The 16942-nt window shown below is 50.4% G+C and overlaps 1 protein-coding gene across 10 annotated transcripts in view; it reads right to left on the bottom strand.

Annotated features, from left to right (window-relative positions):
• ZFAT (zinc finger and AT-hook domain containing) overlaps positions 1-16942 on the bottom strand; it is a 213264-nt gene that overhangs the window by 154218 nt on the left and 42104 nt on the right. For 4 of the 10 annotated variants that reach the window (XM_064587846.1, XM_064587837.1, XM_064587838.1 and 1 more), the window contains exon 3: positions 12452-12751. In XM_064587846.1, coding sequence (XP_064443916.1) covers positions 12452-12751 — 300 coding nt within the window. Of the gene's footprint in view, positions 1-11002; positions 12429-12451; positions 12752-16942 lie in introns of those variants that run through there. The other 6 variants (XM_064587840.1, XM_064587842.1, XM_064587844.1 and 3 more) reach the window with 6 other exon arrangements.

Below are 16942 nucleotides of genomic sequence, written 5' to 3'. Positions count from 1 at the left end.
GGAATACGTCCACTTCTTTCCATTCCCAAGGCTACTGCTGAATTCAGATACTGTAGACCCTCAAAAGGACCACTGCCCCAGCCCCCATGCACCATGTCCCACTGACCACATGCGGCTGGGGGGCTCCTCTGAGCTTTGAGGAATGCTGATGCCTCTGCCAGGGCTGGCACTCCCCTCCCCATCCCCTCTTCCTCTACCTTACCTCCACCTCCACCCCTACTCCTCGGAAGACGAGGCCCACGTGGCCTTCCGAGCTCAGCCCGGGCCCTCCCTGACCACCACCCTGCCCTCCCAGGCTGCTTCCACAGCAACTTCCCTGAGCTCCCTTCAGACCCTGTTGGGACCTAAACAGGTGCTCCTCGCGCTTACCTCAAAGCGCTAGTATCATGTTCTGCCCAGACCACGAAGCTCGGAGCAACTCTGCTATACGAACTGGTTTACCTGCCGTCACATCGCCAACAACAACCACGCGCCCGGTACACAGACAGCGCCTACTCACTCAGTGCTTCTCATGAATCATGAGTGACCCACAGCAGAGGTTCAGAAAGATACCCATTTTTCTCAGCCCCTAACCACACACCACACACACCCCCCCTTAACTCTGCTGAGCTTCTCTGACCTTACAAAGAAAAACTAAGCCCCTCTGATACAAGATCTCCTTGTTCCTTGCTCACCATCCCCCCCTGCCCCAGAGGGGTTCCTTTGGGAGGGACACTATTCCATTTTCCAACTCCACACGCTTAGCAGTGGGATCCGTGTCTGCGTTCGTATCCTTGAGTTCCCCACAGGACTTCACAGAGTCCCCTACAGATAATAACACTCAAACCAGGCAGACTGACTTGGCAAAGGGCAAGTGAAGAGTTCAGTGTACATGCAATCATACATTTGAAGAAATTAGCTCATATGCACTCATTTATAATTAACACTACACTAATATTCTCAAGTACCTATTCTAAATTGCCCAAGAACTAATTAAATCTCACAACACCCCAGAGAGTAAAGTGTTATCAGCCACATTAATAAAAAGCTCAGAACAGTTGTCAGAACAGCAGACTGATAAGGGATTATATTCTGAGACTCCGGCACCAATTCACTCCACACTGCTAAGACAGCAGTTTCTGGAACTTATTAGCCCACGATCACTCCATCAGACCTGCTGAATACGCATCACTCCTGCTTTTGCTCATCCCCTGAGGCTTTCCCACAGATTCCCGGCTGTCTTGCTCTGAAGGAAAGCCAGGCAAGCACCTGCTTCCAGCAGTGCCCCCACGGAGAGACAGCCATGAAAAGACGCATAGGATAGGCACGAGGCCTTTGTCTTCCACATGACCCCTGTTCTCGCTACAGGACCGCGCCTGCAGGCTTGTGCCCCAACCGTCGGAAAGGAAATGCCTCTCTCACCTCCTGTCCACACACACAAATGCCGTCATCCTTACACATGGAGCTCAGGCCCCCTCCTCAGGAAGCCCTCCAGTATGTAATGTGGTCCTCTCCTGCCCCTCTGCACGGGTTTGGCCCTTCTGCCATCGTCCATTATCTATTCACCTCCCTGTTCCCCTTTTCAGACACTCAGCTGCTCAAGGGAAGAGACTCATCGTACTCAACTCTGATCCCCAAAGTCTGGCTTGGCGCCCAACAACAGCACAAGCCCAGGAATCAGGAGGAAAAAAGAGAAGAGAATCCGCCTGCTGTGGGGATCTCAGCCCTCGGCTTCAGCCGGCCTCCTTGGCAGCTCACAAACACCAGGCATAAAAGCTTTGGGCCGTGGGCCATGGCCACCCATCCCATTACTTCTTAGCAATCAGGAGTTTTCACGGGAGAGAGAGTACTCCTTTTCAAATGGGGGCCACAAGGCATGGCAGCTCCCTGTCTTGGGAAAAAGCATTCATTAGAGTGACAGCCCACGGTGCCACGGCCTCCATCACATACCCTATCAAGGTCCTCCATGCCAGGACTCAGCAGGCAGCCCATTGAACTGTACACAGCAAGATGCACTGGAAGAACAGACTTCCCCAACGCAGTCCCGGACAGCCTGCGTGGCCCTCGCTGCCCTCCAAGATGCTGAACAAGGAAGTCCTCATTCAGAAGTCCTGCCATACAGTCCTGCTGAGGTGGGATCTTGTCAGTCCCCAAACCCCACCCCACCCCAACGCTGCTACAGAGAAAGGCTCTGAGTACTCCTGGCTACCCGAGAGACACAGCAAGTCAGGAGCAAGAGATCGGGGTGCACAGGGCCAGCTCTACTTCTGACTTCTGTGTCTCACACCAGGACACTTCGTCCCCAACAGGACTGGAGGTTTTAATTCAGGGGACTCTGGGGGCGAGTAGGAGGCCCAGCATCCCAGAAGACAGCCAGGGCTTGAGCTCATAAGTCTAAGGGATTCGGGTAATGGCCAGCTGGCCTGGAAAAACTTCCTTCCCGTGGCAGAGCCTCTTTCGCTTCATCTGTAGTGAGATGGCAGCCCCAGCCTGGCATCCGGCAGGAAGATCAAAAGAGACACTCCGCACCCTGGCAGCAGCTCCCACAGCTGGGCGCGCGCTAAGAGGACGCATCAGCCTCACCGTGGCGTCCAGCCGGGGCCGGTGAGCACCACGGTCCTGCTGACCTGGGTCTAGGATTCCTCAGACCCATGGATATTCTGGACGAGCTTGCCTCTGGAAATTCTGCGAGCACATAAACAGACATCTGTAAAACTTAGCGGCCTGATTCGTACCCATCTCTGGGGCCCCCTAGAGCTCCCCATGGGCTCCCGGCTATAGGCCCCACACTTTCTTCCCTCCCTAAGGAACTCTGATCACATATCCTGTTATCATCCATCTGAACTTCAAGTATCAGAAGCCAGTGGAGTAATGAAGGTCGCGCACAGGTATTTTCACTGGGCAGACGTTTACCTGCTGCCTCCATGGGTAGGGGCTGGCCCTGGAGAGAGCGGGCTGGCTGGCTGGCTCAGGGAGTGCAGGGGGCTCTCTAAGAGAAAGCTGCGTGCCTCAAAGGAGTCAGGAGAGAAGTGGGCACAAGCATGCAGAGCAATGGCCCAGATAGCAGTCCAGTCTCAGGGCAGGGGCAGGCAGGCCACAGGAGGATGCTCAATAGGAAAGCGACAGGTCACCTTTGCATTCAACACCACTCTGTGAAGAGGGGGCCTAGGGGGCCAGTTGAGAAGCGGAGTGACCACTCCCAGGGCTGTGGCTAAAAATGCCTGGGAGTGATGAGAAAGCTAGACCTGGGGCAGGGAGGAAGGTCAGTGAGGAGACCGGGCGCCCCAGAAGGGCTCAGGGGGCAAAAGCCAGCAGGGCTTGGTGACCGTTCGTTTAGTCTGGGGTGAGATCAAAGTTGGAATTAAGGGTGACTCAGGTTTCTATCTCCGATGACTGAGAAGCACCAGCAAGTGAGAAGTAACTTTCATAATCAACCATCTAATACAGGTGGGAAAAAAGGGACGAAATCCAAAATGTAAAGAACACAGAGTCCGGAAATGACCATGAGCAGTTGTGGATGGCCAGATAGCAACATGTAAAGGGACCTCAGCCATATCATCTGCCCCATACCACAGAGAAATGCACGGGGAAGTTAGAAAAACTAACCTTGAGTTTGCTGCCCGTTAGACTCTGTGTAGCCCTGGTTTCTGCTCTAGAGGACTCGTGCATTTACTGCACTTTGTGTGCCACCAGGCACTGTTCTAAACACTGGAAACAGAGAAGAGAAATGAGATACCCACACAAAGTGCCTTACACACTCTGTGCCAAATCCATAAAGGAGCAGAGTCTGGCTCTACATTTTGGCAAAGAAAGGAGAGATACAAGTGATTCTATGCCATATGCAGGGCACTAGGCCCTGGGGATCCTGCCTGCTGAGCTATCAGCGTATGGGGAGACAGACACATAGACCGACACTCTTAACGGGGAGACACGCATGGCATGGGGTGAGCAGCCTGGGCTGCTGGGAGGCAGAGGCCAAGAACAAAGACGCACACACCAAGCCAGTCTGCAAAGGGAATGAGGCCAGGAGCTGCAGGTGAGTGGGAATCTGCTGGCACACGAGAGGGCCCCAGGGCTCAGGGGCTGTGGATGAGTGTGGCTATTCAGAGGACAGAAGGAAGCAGGTCTTCCCAGGCAAAGGGAACAACGTACAAGAGAGAAAGAGCACAGAGTCCTGGGGCCTGCGGAAGTTTGTCACGGAGATGCAAGTGGGCAACAGGGGCGGGGTGCAGGGCAGGGGGGGCAGCTGTCAGGTTTATACATAAACGACCTAGCAGTTTCGGGAGGGGCTCCGACTGTGAACAGGGGCAGGCATGCCGGCCTGTTCCCGGGGGGAGGGGTGGGACGAGCCGCACCCTGGAGAGGTGGTTCCAATGGCAGAGACAGCCAGAGCTCACGCACCCAGGGCCTGAAACACCCCACCGCTATCTGGGAAGGAAACAGAATTCCTCTTTGCCTTTCTGACAGCAGCCTTGTGAATTTTATATTTTACGTATGTTTTACAATGTCTATAATAACATATTCTTACAGCAAATGTGTATTTGAGCCAAAATGCCTGAGCTCCCATCGCAGGCCCACCACTTACTATGGTGTAACAGTGGACAGGATGCTTGTCTCAGTTTCCTAATCTGCAAAATGGGGACAAAACCAATAACTACCTCATGGGCTTTTTATGAAGAAGAAATAAATCAGTATTTGTAAGATATACAGAATAGTGGTAGGCCTACAGTAAGGACTCTAAGATGGTTTTTAAATTTTAAAAATGCAACTTATTAGTAACTAAATGAGTATGTATCAGGGACGTGTTTGCAAATCACTGGTACAGAGAGAGCGTGGGTCGGAGCAGAAGGGCAGACCAGAGCTGTCACAAGAAGGGATGACGGGGTCTGACCCACATGAAAGGGAGCTGGCGTGGAGAAAGAGTCAACTGGCCATGGTAAGCGACCAATAGGACAGGTGAGGGACAGGACATATGGATGGTGGGGCCAGTCACCAAGTTGGAATGGGGGGGAGGAGCTGGACACTAAGCGCGGCACCGAACATGCCGCACAGCTTACGCTGCCTCCGAGTGCGCAGCACCCGACCTGACCGCGAGCTCAGGAGAGGGTCTGGCCAGGGGGACGTCTGCGGGCCACAGAGCACGGCTGGGAATGGCTCTAAGGAAGTGGACAAGAGCCGGGCGGCGGCCACTAGCAGCCATCAGCAGACATCTCCAGCTCTCCCCCTCCCTGGCGCACGGCGGGGCTGCACCTTCTAGCCCCCTGAAGTCAGTGGGGCCGTGACATCAGCTCTGGCCAGTGAAACACATGGTCGGGAATGACGGGGTCACTTCGAGGCTGATGGGAAACCATCCAGGGCTGTCCCCGCTTCTTGCACACTGACCAGCCACAGTCAGGGTGGTGGCTGCTCTGTCTGGGACCCCGAGTGAGCACAGCCCCCGAGGACCTGCAGTGGGTGTGCAGTCCAAGGGAGAACGCGAGCCTGGTTGTGTCAGGGCCACCGCCATGTGGGAGAGGCCTGCTCTAAGGACGTGACCTGGCCTACACTGACTGACAGACTCAGGGACAGTGACGTGATGAGCAGAAGAACAGAAGCTCACAAAGCGGGGAGGGGCAGCTGAAGAGGGAGGAGGGAGTTAGGAGCACAAGGTGTCTCAGGGAGGGGACATGGACGGGCCAGGACACTGCCTACACTCCCCGGCAGGCTGGAGGCCGAGTATGCGTGGGGACCACTGCGCTGCCTGACCTCCAGGCTTCCGTGCACTTGACTGGTCTGGTAAACAGTGAAACTGAGGTTTACAGACAGCAAAAGCAGTCTTCTCTCATGACACAGCTCTCCACGGAGAAAGGTGGTCTATTCAGAGACTGATAACTGCCTTTCCTTCACACCTGCAAATTTTCAAACACAGCTCACCCCAAACCGTTTTCAATCACAGTAGCTCTTACCAAATCAGCTGTTTTGCTAACACAAATACAGAAGGCACTTGAAATATTGTTGTAAAAAAAATCTCCATGAACATTATAGGTGCATCTTAGGTAGATCTTAGAATGCCTTGTCTTCTTTAGGACAGATTCAACAAGAATAAGAGCCAATTTTTGCAACTCTCCTTGCCAAAACTGACCCCAGAAATAACAAGCTTGGGAAGGTTCAGAAGTCACTTTTATAAAGTTGACATATTGATTTCTATAGGCTGCAAAGGGTTTTTTCAGAAACACCAGCTGTTCCACATAATGGCACAAAATGATTTCTTTTACTATTCAAATGCAGAATAAAATAAATAAACGTTGAACACATATCAAAAGTATTATTTTAACTTGCCAGGGTTCAGCGTTGGGAAAGGCTTATGTTGTTTCCTTTTAATTGTTTTAACAAGCTAGAGAGTCAAGGTCAATTGTTTGAAATGTCACAAAACCGCTCTTTACCACCCATGTATTAAAACAATTATGCAAGAATTTTCCAAATTGTAATGTTGTGCTTGGCAAACTGGGAAGTGTGGAGCGACTGCAGAGACGGCGGCCACAAGGCAATTGGGCACAAGGTCATTTCTGCATATTTTAGAGGCTTCCACAGGGCCCAGAAAGGGAAAAACGCCAGAGTTTCTACCTTTCCATTTGCTATCTGTTAAAGTCCTTTTAAGGTCATTCAAATCAGTGGGATACGCGGCCATTTTCTCTACAGCTTATTACTGGAGGCAGCTGATAATCTTATTAGAAAGAGCTGCTCCCGTCTGCCCTTTCTGGAGACACCGCCTCACGAGCTACAGAGTAGAAAATAAACATCAGAGCCACGCAGGGCGGGACCTTCGTTTCTTGTAAGGTTAGCAAAAAAGCTGACAAAAGTACACAGAAATGAATAAAATCTACATCCATGAGGCGGAAATGAGACTGGTCTGAAGGCACAGCGGGGCTGGCCACGGGGCGGGACGCAGGTGTGGGCTGCACGCACCCCAACCCTACCTTGGGTGAGACTCTGGATTATCCATACTCTGGATAATCACCACCTCTGGACTTCAACTTCCTTGACTGTAAAACTATGAGAGTGAGTCTGAAAAGGGAGTTTTCTCAGCCAATCTTAAAAGGTCACATACCATGCGATTCAATGGATACAAGATTTTTGAAATGACCCAATTACAGAGTTGGAGAACAGACCTCTGGTTGCCGAGGGTGGGGGGGGGGGCGATTCTGCAGCAGGAGCACGTGTCCCCCGCGTGATGTGACACGGAACTGCACACACGCGTGTCACCATCCGTGCCGGGTTCTGATATCGTGCTGCACAGCTACGAATGATGCACCCCTTGGGGGAAACAGAAATAAGGGCCCCAGACTCCTCTACACAATCCTCACGACTTCCTGTGAATCTGTAATTATTTTCAAAATATGAAGTTTTACTTTTTAAAGGGTTTTCCTTAGACTTTGGGCCAGACCCTTATTATTTTCTCTGCGGACCCTAGGACTTGAAATAGTTTATCTCCCAAATTGCATTTATTAAGGTAACTCCTTTGCCCGTGTTTACCGACAGAACTATCTTACTTTATGAGTCTCACAAAACCATGATTTCCAGATGGATCAAAGACACGGGTAGTAAACGGAACCATACAAATCACAGAGGAATAGATGGAAGCATGTATTTTATTATTTGGGGGCACAGCTAAGTGTTCTCAGCTATGACGAAAAGGGCAAGAAATCTAAAAGGAACGTTCGACGGGAGTGACAAGACAGATACTTAAGACTCAGTGAAGTGCAAAAGGAAACAAAGTAAGGCTACAGATGAAATGAAAAGACAAATGATAAACTGTGGAAAATACTTTCTGTACAGTGACCCAAAGGTGCAGTAAAGGGCACAGGCGGACACCCCAAATTACACACAGAACACAGATCCCCGGTAACTCCGTAACCAGAGGGTCTGCTCATGACCACACAGACGCCAATTCAAGTAATGAAAAGAAATCGCTACCAGAAGGGCCTGGCAGGGCTAAGGACTGACAGAGCGCAGGATGAAGAGGACCAGGGCGGGTAGGAGCCGATGTTGGGGAAGTAAGCGACAGATGCTGTCTGCAGGGCAGCCTGGAAACGTGCGGGCATGTCAAAATATAATATATGCTCTTATCAGCCCAGCAATTACATGACTAGGTATTTACCTAAGATAATAATAGCATGAGGGTAAATATAATAATAAAATTAAAATGCAGGCTTAAGACCAGTCACCTGAGAGGTGGTTTGTGTTTTTTTGTTTTTTTTTTTTTTTTATATCAGGGAGAAAAATTAAAAGCAATCGTGAATGTCAATCGACTGGAAACTGATGAAGGAAAATGCACGGCCTGTGCATATGGTGAAATGCAGGGTGGCCTTTAAAAATGACAATAATCTACATTTACTGATTGTTTGGGGTCAGGAAGCAGAGCACAGCTGCTGAACTGCAGTAGGTTCAGAACCCAGCCCCACTGCTTACAGGCTGTGTGATCTCAGCAAGCTCCTGAACCTCTCTGTGCCTCAGTTTCCTCTTCTGTAAAGTGGGAAAACACCAGTGCCTACTTCTTAGAGCTGCATACCTACATACAGCACTCAGTCACTAATGCTGTGACTTAATGAGCTAACAGCCGTAAGATGGTGATATCCAGAAAGTGCAATGGAACAGCTTGTTAAATAAAAAATACTGACATGAAAACTTTATCGGCCACATTAGTGAGTGAAACAAGATCACAGAACATGATGCATGACCCCATTTCTAAAAAACATACATGTACATAGAACTGAGCAGGATCTTTCTTCTTTCTTATACAGTGAGTCGATACACCTAGGCAGTGAGATTCTGGATTATTGTTACTTTCTTCTTAGTATTTTCTGTATCATCTCAGGTATTAAAAAGAAAAAAAATGTCAATATCCAATAGGCACTCTCAGACACTTTTGGAATCTGAATTGGCTTGAGCTTTCGGGGTGGGGGAAACTTGACATTATGTAATATACTTTCTGACCCAGGGGTTATACTTCTGGGAGTTACTTCTATAAAAATAACAGTGGAAGTCTACAAATACACATGTACATGGGTATGTATACACACCCACAAACACATACACACATATATGCATACAGAAGCATTTATTAAAGCAATACTCACAACAGCAAAAGACTGGAAATAACTTAAATTTCATCAACTGCAAACAATAAGACAGAAAAATAATGCCATAGAGCTAAATGGAAAGATCCTTTTGTTGAGGGTCTTGAATGCCCAGGAGCAGACTTTGTACTTTACTCTGAAGGGGACACACTGAAAAACTTTGTTTCAGGAAGAAAACCCTGAGGGCAGTGCAGAACATCCATAGATCTGAGTGAACGTCTCAGGCTGCATCCAAGTTAGATCCAGGTCTGACCTCTGGAGGAAGAAGCAGCGGGAATGTTTTGCAAAAGAGATCCCTGATTTCCAACCGTAGCTGTAAAAAAGCCCAGGAGTCTCCCACAGGGAGTCTGATGGGATAAATCATGTGAAGGCACAAAAACAAAACAGATCCGCAAGAAGACAGCACTGAATGAGCAGGGAGATTCGGATTCTCGGGACTCAGGCAGGTACACACGGAGCAGCTCTGAAGGCTACAGCTGGCGCCTCTGATTAAAATGCAACCACCACGGGGAATGCAGCTGGTGCAGCCGCTCTGGAAAACAGCACGGAGGTTCCTCAAAAAGTTAAAAAACAGAACTACCCTATGATCCGGTAATCACACTGCTGGGTATTTACTCAAAAAATCCAAAAACACTAATTCAAAGGGATACATGCAGCCCTATGTTTACAGCAGCATTATATACAATAGCCAAACTACGGAATCAACCCAATCGTCCATGGACAGATGACCGGATAAAGAAGGGGTGGTCTAATGTATCATATGATCTCACTGATATGAGGAATTCTTAATTGCAGGAAACAAACTGAGGGTTGCTGGAGTGGGGGGTGGGGTGGGAGGGATGGGGTGACTGGGTGATAGACACTGGGGAGGGTATATGCTCTGGTAAGCGCTGTGAATTGTGCAAGACTGTTGAATCTCAGATCTGTACCTCTGAAACAAATAATGCAATATATGTTAAGAAAAAAAAAAAGAAGAAGAAGGTAGCAGGAGGGGAAGAATGAAGCGGGGGAGATCGGAGGGGTAGACGAACCATGAGAGATGATGGACTCTGAAAAACAAACAGGGTTCTAGAGGGGAGGGGGGTGGGAGAATGGGTTAGCCTGGTGGTGGGTATTGAGGAGGGCATATTCTGCATGGAGCACTGGGTGTTATGCACAAACAATGAATCATGGAACACTTCATCTAAAACTAATAATGTAATGTATGGGGATTAACATAAGAATAAAAAAAAAGGAAGAAGGGGTGGTCTATGTATACAATGGAATATTACTCAGCCATCAAAAAGAACAAACTCTTGCCATTTGCAATGACATGGATGGAGCTAGAGAGTATTATGCTAAGTGAAGTTAAGTCTGAGAAAGACAAACACCATATGATCTCACTCGTATGTGGAACTTAAGACACAAAACAAAGGGGAAAAAAGAGAAAAAACAAACAGAAGCAGACCCTTAACTCTAGAGAACACAATGATGGTGACCAGAGGGGAGGTGGATGGGGGATAGGGGAACTAGGTGATGGGGATGAAGGAAGGCACTTGTGATGAGCACCGGGTGAGGTATGGATTTGCTGAATCACTGTATTGCACATCTGAAACTAGTATCATACTGTTAACTATACTGGGATTAAAGTAAAAAACTTAATAAACAAACAAAAGGCAACCACCATTAACTATCTGCGTGAGAAGAAGAGAGTAGGGGGTGTGCCTGGCGTGGGGGGCAACTCCATAATCTAGAGCCAGTGGTTGACACATCCACCAGAAATTAGCACTTCAGGGGCAGGGAGGTATGTCCTAGTCCTTCTTCCCTCAACCATCTCACTTTTAAAAGTATCTTAATTTGCCAAAAGGGCATCGGGCTCTGAGGCCACGGCACTCCCTACCTACGTGTCTCACACAGCAATGACTCACGCTCTGCCATGGGACAGCTGCCTTCTCGCTGACTTCTCTCGTCTGAATGCTCGTCCACGATGCGCATTCGCCCATGCAGCCTAGAAAGGGTTCACGTAGTCACCTTGAGAGCAGTTCTTCAAAGGAAAGAACAACATTTCATATTTTCTACAGTTTGCACAGATGTTGGCAATGAGCCTTGGCCACCAACCTAGATGTCTGGTAAGTATCAGGGGATGAGTTGCTCAATTATCCCCCCAATCTGTGCGAGGATTTTGCACACCAATGGTCTTGCTTCACCGCTGGGAGGTATTTATCGTAAAGAACTTGAGAATGGAGGTTCAAAGGCTAGGTCCCCTTGCTAACTGAAGGACCCTGGACTAATGACCTGACTTCCCAGGGTCTAACTATCCTTATCTATAAAACCGGAAGGAGGACAACAGTACTGTTTCCATACGGCTGCGAGGAAAGTGACAGCTAACACTGATTTGTTGAGTGCTTTTCATACGCAGGTGCCCTTCTGAGCACTTTGTAAGTCCTGCCTTATTTAATCCTCAAAGCAACCAGATGAGATAGTGCTGGGTTTTATTCCCATTTTACAGATGAGGAAACGGAGGCAGAAGGAAGCTGGTAACGGCTGGAACAGCTGCAATTCAAACCCAGGAAGCCATATCCCAAAGCCTGTGTTTTAACCAGAACGGTCTCCCACGTGACGTCCTGAGCCCAGCACAAAGCACAGTAAGAACTTCAACTGTCGGGCCGTCTGAGCACTTCACCAGTGGCACGAGAACCAGACGACAGCAGAGCCCACAGCAGAGGCCCTCCCCTCTCCAGGACAGTGGTGCTACTTTATTCCCCCAAGAAGGTCGCCCAGGAGACGCGCTCTGCCACGGTGATGTCACTCCCCGCTCACCTGTGCACCCCCTTCAGCCTCTTTTAGAAGTGGCTGCAGAGCTAAAGCCTAGCCAGGATCGTATGTGGAAGAAGCACCAATATTCCATTTGCTTCCAGAATGCCCGCCACAACCTAGCCCTCGGCCTCCGCTGGCTCATCAAGGTCCCTCATGGGGGCGCTGAGCATCCTAACGTCCGCACTTGTGCTCACAGAGCCCCGTCCGCCCACGGAGACGTCCTCCCTCTGCTAATCCCAGGGCCACCCAAACCGCGACACCAGGTTCCCTCCTGACTCCCCATTGCCGAGGGCTTATTCCCTGCTCACATTCTGTGCTGTCCAACCCTCCTGTCCCCCCCAGAACGTAAGCTCACGTCTCACCCTCTCTGCAAACCCCAGAGGCCCACAGCGGCACCCCCGTGACTCACGCTCTGTGGGCACCACCTATCACACGACACCCTCAATTCAGAGATGACTTACGGTCAAAATGAGGAACTTTTCCAGAGAGGTGAGACTTGTGTAACAATGCTCTCTTTCCCCGTAGTAACTGACCCAGCAAAGCCTGCCGTCGGTACTTACGTGTCTTCCTAGGAAACGGACGCACTCGGCCCTCAGGCATCATACCTGCTTCTCCCTCCTCCTCGTCCAAATTCAGCACGATGATGCAGATGTGCTTCCTCAGCTGGCGCGGGTTGGAGAACTTCCGACAGCACTTGCTGCATTCCAAGCTGCTGGGAGCCAGGCCGCTGCCCTCCTCGGGGGCCAGCGGGCTGTCCTCGCTCGGACCCACGGCACTTTCTACCAGCAGCTCCTCCTCGGGGCTGGGCTTCTTCGTGGAGCCCTTGGGCCTGCCTCTCTTCCTCTTCATGACCGAAAACTCTACCAAGGAAACAAGAGGGCACGAGGTAGTTACACGCGGCGACAGTGCCGGGCACGCGCCCAACTTCCAAATGTGCGAATGTGTTCAGTTTCACGTTTTATGAAAAACGGAAAGTCTGAAGCAGTTGCGGAAATTAACAGCTACAAGCAGTATCTTTAGTGCTCGTGTTGCTGCATCTACATGCTATCATGTTACCGATTTCCTAATATGCTGATTTAAAAATACCCGTTTGATAAGAACGCTTGCACATCTTCTCTCATAAAGTGGGGATGATTCTAAACTGTGACCAGCAGCCCCCGGGTTCACAAATCAGACCCCTAGTGAACCACTGACTCCACTTACACCCCGTTCTCAGAAAGTGCTTAAGGACTTCTTCACAAAGGATTCGCAAAGGGCTGCTTCGCTTTTCATGCTCTTAATGAGCTATACAACTATTCAGATTATTTCAAGGCATCATAATTATTACAGCCAAATTGTTCTGATAAAACAGAGAAAAAATAATTACAATCTAAGTCTACCAATTACAGGACTAAAGACAGTAGCAGTATTTTTCGAGTTTCCTAGTGGCCTAGTGAGTTCAACGGTGTGCTCAGAGCTGCTCTAAAGCAAGTTTCAAATCATTTTTCAACTTGTATTTCTTCTTAATTAGCACTCATTTTTAAAGCATTCATCTCCAGAATGAAGGTGGGAATTAAGATGGGTGAGCAAGGTCGGGGAGCATCGTGCTGTTGTGTGTGTGAAGGTGGAGTGGCGTGGTCTCAGATGACGTGACCTGACAGGTACCCCAAGACACTGCAAGCAGGAAGCCAGCACCGTCTGGCTGATAGCCCGTGTTAGCGGCCTGTCTGCTGAGGTACCGCATTTCAGCAGTCCTCCAAATCTGAGCAGCAGAGGAGAAGGGGTCTTGGGTTCCAGCACCATCCTGGGAAAATGGTCACGTACAGAATGATGATGTCTTCAGGGCTCCTCCCTGCTCTCTCTAAGGCTACCGGTCCGCACAGGAAATCATCATGCACGCTGCCCACTGCTACTCCCATGAGGACCCTTTCAGTAGATCGTTGTGCTCCCAAATCAGACAGGAAGACCAGAGGAGAGAGGAAGGCAGGAAGGTTCTGGAGCAGAGTCTGAAGGGAAAGAGTGGCGTGACAATGTGGGGGCTGGACAAAGGAGCCTGCTTTGACGCGGGGTCCCCAAGAACTCAGGGAGATCATACACCAGAATGGGGGAAGAGGTGGGGGGCTTGCAGGGGCAGAGCTCCTGCAGAGGTGCAGGGCCAAGGGGGGGACGGTCAACAATGACCGAGAGAGCCAAACCAGAACCCTCCTGTGCCAGGGCAGCCAGCACAGTGCAGTGACTGGCTCCCCGCTCTGTCGAGGGGCGTGCTGGAGATGGGGTGTGGGAACAGGGGAGGGAAAGGTACTTAACAACAGGAAGGCAGAAGAGACCAGATGAGACGAACAAGGGCACGAGACTCTTGGATCCCACTGCCTGCACCAGATTTTACAGGAGAAAACAACAGCTGTGTAGACCCAAGGCCCAGCCGACAGCTATGGGAGGCTGGGGCGGATGGCAAGGAGAGGAATGTACAGAGTAAGGACAAACGGCTGACCTCACAGTCATTGAGACTTCTCTCCTGTTACTCTGCACAACGGCATGTACTTGCGCAAATTACTGAAGCAGCAATGAGGAGCGGAGGAGCAGAATCAGTGGTGAGGCCCTCAGACACCTGCCGCACGTCACGTCGGCTGAGCTGCAGAAACAGGTTATGGAAGTCCGTGGCCCGGGCCCAACTTCCGAGAAGGCCTCTGCATCCTACTGGGCAGATCAGCCTTCCTCCTCTGAAAGGCTCCAAGGATGCAGGTGTGGTGAAGGAGGAACCTTACCCAGAGTGGTCTGGCCTCTGCCCTCAGCTATCGGGGGTGACCTCTAGGGCCCCAGAAGGTCCTGCCTGATAGGAATGCCTGTTTGCCCGGGGGCTGGGGCCACCGACAGTCGAACAACGTGATTTATGACGGGGCTCTTCGACAAGTCAGAGCAGTTCTGACCTCTGGAGGAACCAGAGAACAGAGGTATTCATCTGAACCCACGGGAGGAGCGAGGGACTAAAGGCCAGCCCCGTGGGCAGTGTGTCATCGAGCTGGACACCGAAGGCTGGGGTGAGCATCCCTGATTGGGAATACTCGAGTCCTGTCACATAATATAGCAGGAAGAAGGCAAGAGCATCCAGGACTCCAAGGAGGGAGAAAGAGACCAAAAGCTCCACATCTAGAACCCTCCCAATTCCAGACTTGACCCATGCATCTCTCCCTCTGGCCGGTTCTGACCTCTCCACTTTTTGTATAAAATGGTAATCGTAAGTATAGTGCTTTTCTGAGTTCTGTGAATCATTCTAGCAAATTACAGAACTGGAGGGAGTCGTTGGGGTCCCCCAAATTTGCAGCTAGCTGGTTCGAGTAAGGGTGGCCCCGGGGACTCCCAAGCTTGTGGCTGGGGTCAGCAGTCTTGCAGGCAACTGTGCCCCGAACCTGGGGTTCAGCACACACAGCAGGACACCCAGTGTCCTCTCCTCGGAGATGTGCCAGAGGGTGCGCGACTCTGCCGCAGTGAGTCTCTCTCCCCGCAGACGGGAGACACCCTGCAGGCAGAGCCCTAGTCCCGACTCTCTGTTACGCCCAGCACCTAACCTGGTATCCTGCACAGTGGGCAGGTACGTTAAACTGGCAAGCCGTGCGCAATCTGGCGGTCAAGGAAGAAACACAAAATCAGCCCTGAAAGCTTTGGAAATTCTCTAACACGACGGTGACAAAACTAATCTTACATCTTGCTACATCCATAATGCAGATGCTCAAGATCAATTAGTTAGCGAAAAATGAAATATTCATAAATGAACTTGGAATAATTTAAAAGCGCGGAAAACGAGTTGCTGCCGTCAACTACAAACACAAACATTTCACAGAACTGCTGAGGATTCTGGAACTGGGCAAGGGAAATCTTGTAACCTCTCAATCAAAACCCTGGAATGGGCTTGCCTTCCGTTCCCCTTCCTCCTCCGTGAATTCCCTGGTTCCGTCTGTCCGGGAACTCTGATTTGTCCTAAAGACATCTGCCCACTAAACCCCCTCTCCGTTCTTTGCCACCCAGATCCCTACACATGGCCCCCAGACCACAGCCTCCTACTCCGGTCCTCCTCGTGTCTCACTACCTTGCTCTAGAACATTCCATCGTTCACAACACTCAGACCCGGCTTTCTAGGTCCTTCCTCACGTGGCTCAACATGCACACACAGGCACAGCTGTGCTCTCTCTTAAGTGCTCAGCAATGTTCCAGACCTCCCTAAATTCGCACAGATAATCCCAGTCTTTTTATGTGTGCCCACCATCTGTGCCCACCTCCTGCACCCCAGTCAGACCCCAGGCCCCCCTTCAAACCCTCAGGTCCTCCTCCACGAGGCCCTCTTTCCCCACCTGTTACACACCCTGAGGGTGAATTCCCAGAGCCCAAGGATGGCAAACAGAGCTGGAGATGCAGGAGACATTTAATAAGTAAATACACGTGGTTTGATGGCAGGAAAAGAAGCCATTTCCTGCGTCCACAGTTTCCAAAAGGAAGAAAGAGGCGAGCCACCATGCAACCGTTGAGCCCTGCCCCAACGCCATAGTTTGGGGACAACTTCCTCACAGTCAGAGAATCGTCCTTGCAGATCCAAGGCCAAAACTGGCAAGGGACATGAAGAATCAGCCAAAGGTTTTTTAATTCAATCAAAAGACAACATGAGCACCATGAAAAAAATAGCTCCAGGTGACTAAAAATCTAGTAACATAAGCCCTTCATTTGTACATCCCTGAAGTGCGCAAGGCCCTTTCCCAGTTCTTATCTCATTTTACCCCCATAAGAACCTTCAGAGATGGATGCTGCAAATGTAATTTCCTCAACAGGAAAGGAAATAAGGGACTCGAAGGTTCAAAGGGGTTGGCATGTTTTCCAGAAGCTACTGCTGAGCTCACAGAGCCAGGATCCGGGTTTCCCTCTCCCCTGCCCGGCTCTTCCCGCTGGGCCATGTGGCCCTCAGGTCGGCTCTGGACACGTGGAAAGAGGCAGTACTTCAGTGCAGAGAACACCAGCTGCAAGACCAGGAGACCAGACGTCCGGAGTTAAATCCGCCCCCCGTGAGCTGCCGTCTCTCGTATGAA

The sequence above is a fragment of the Mirounga angustirostris genome, unplaced genomic scaffold (assembly GCF_029215605.1).
Source record: "Mirounga angustirostris isolate CCGP_5_RB_7025 unplaced genomic scaffold, mMirAng1.0.hap1 SCAF_4, whole genome shotgun sequence".
In the NCBI taxonomy this organism is placed as follows: domain Eukaryota; kingdom Metazoa; phylum Chordata; class Mammalia; order Carnivora; family Phocidae; genus Mirounga; species Mirounga angustirostris.
Note: the sequence above shows the minus strand (reverse complement) of the source record. Positions and strands in the feature narration are given on the sequence as shown.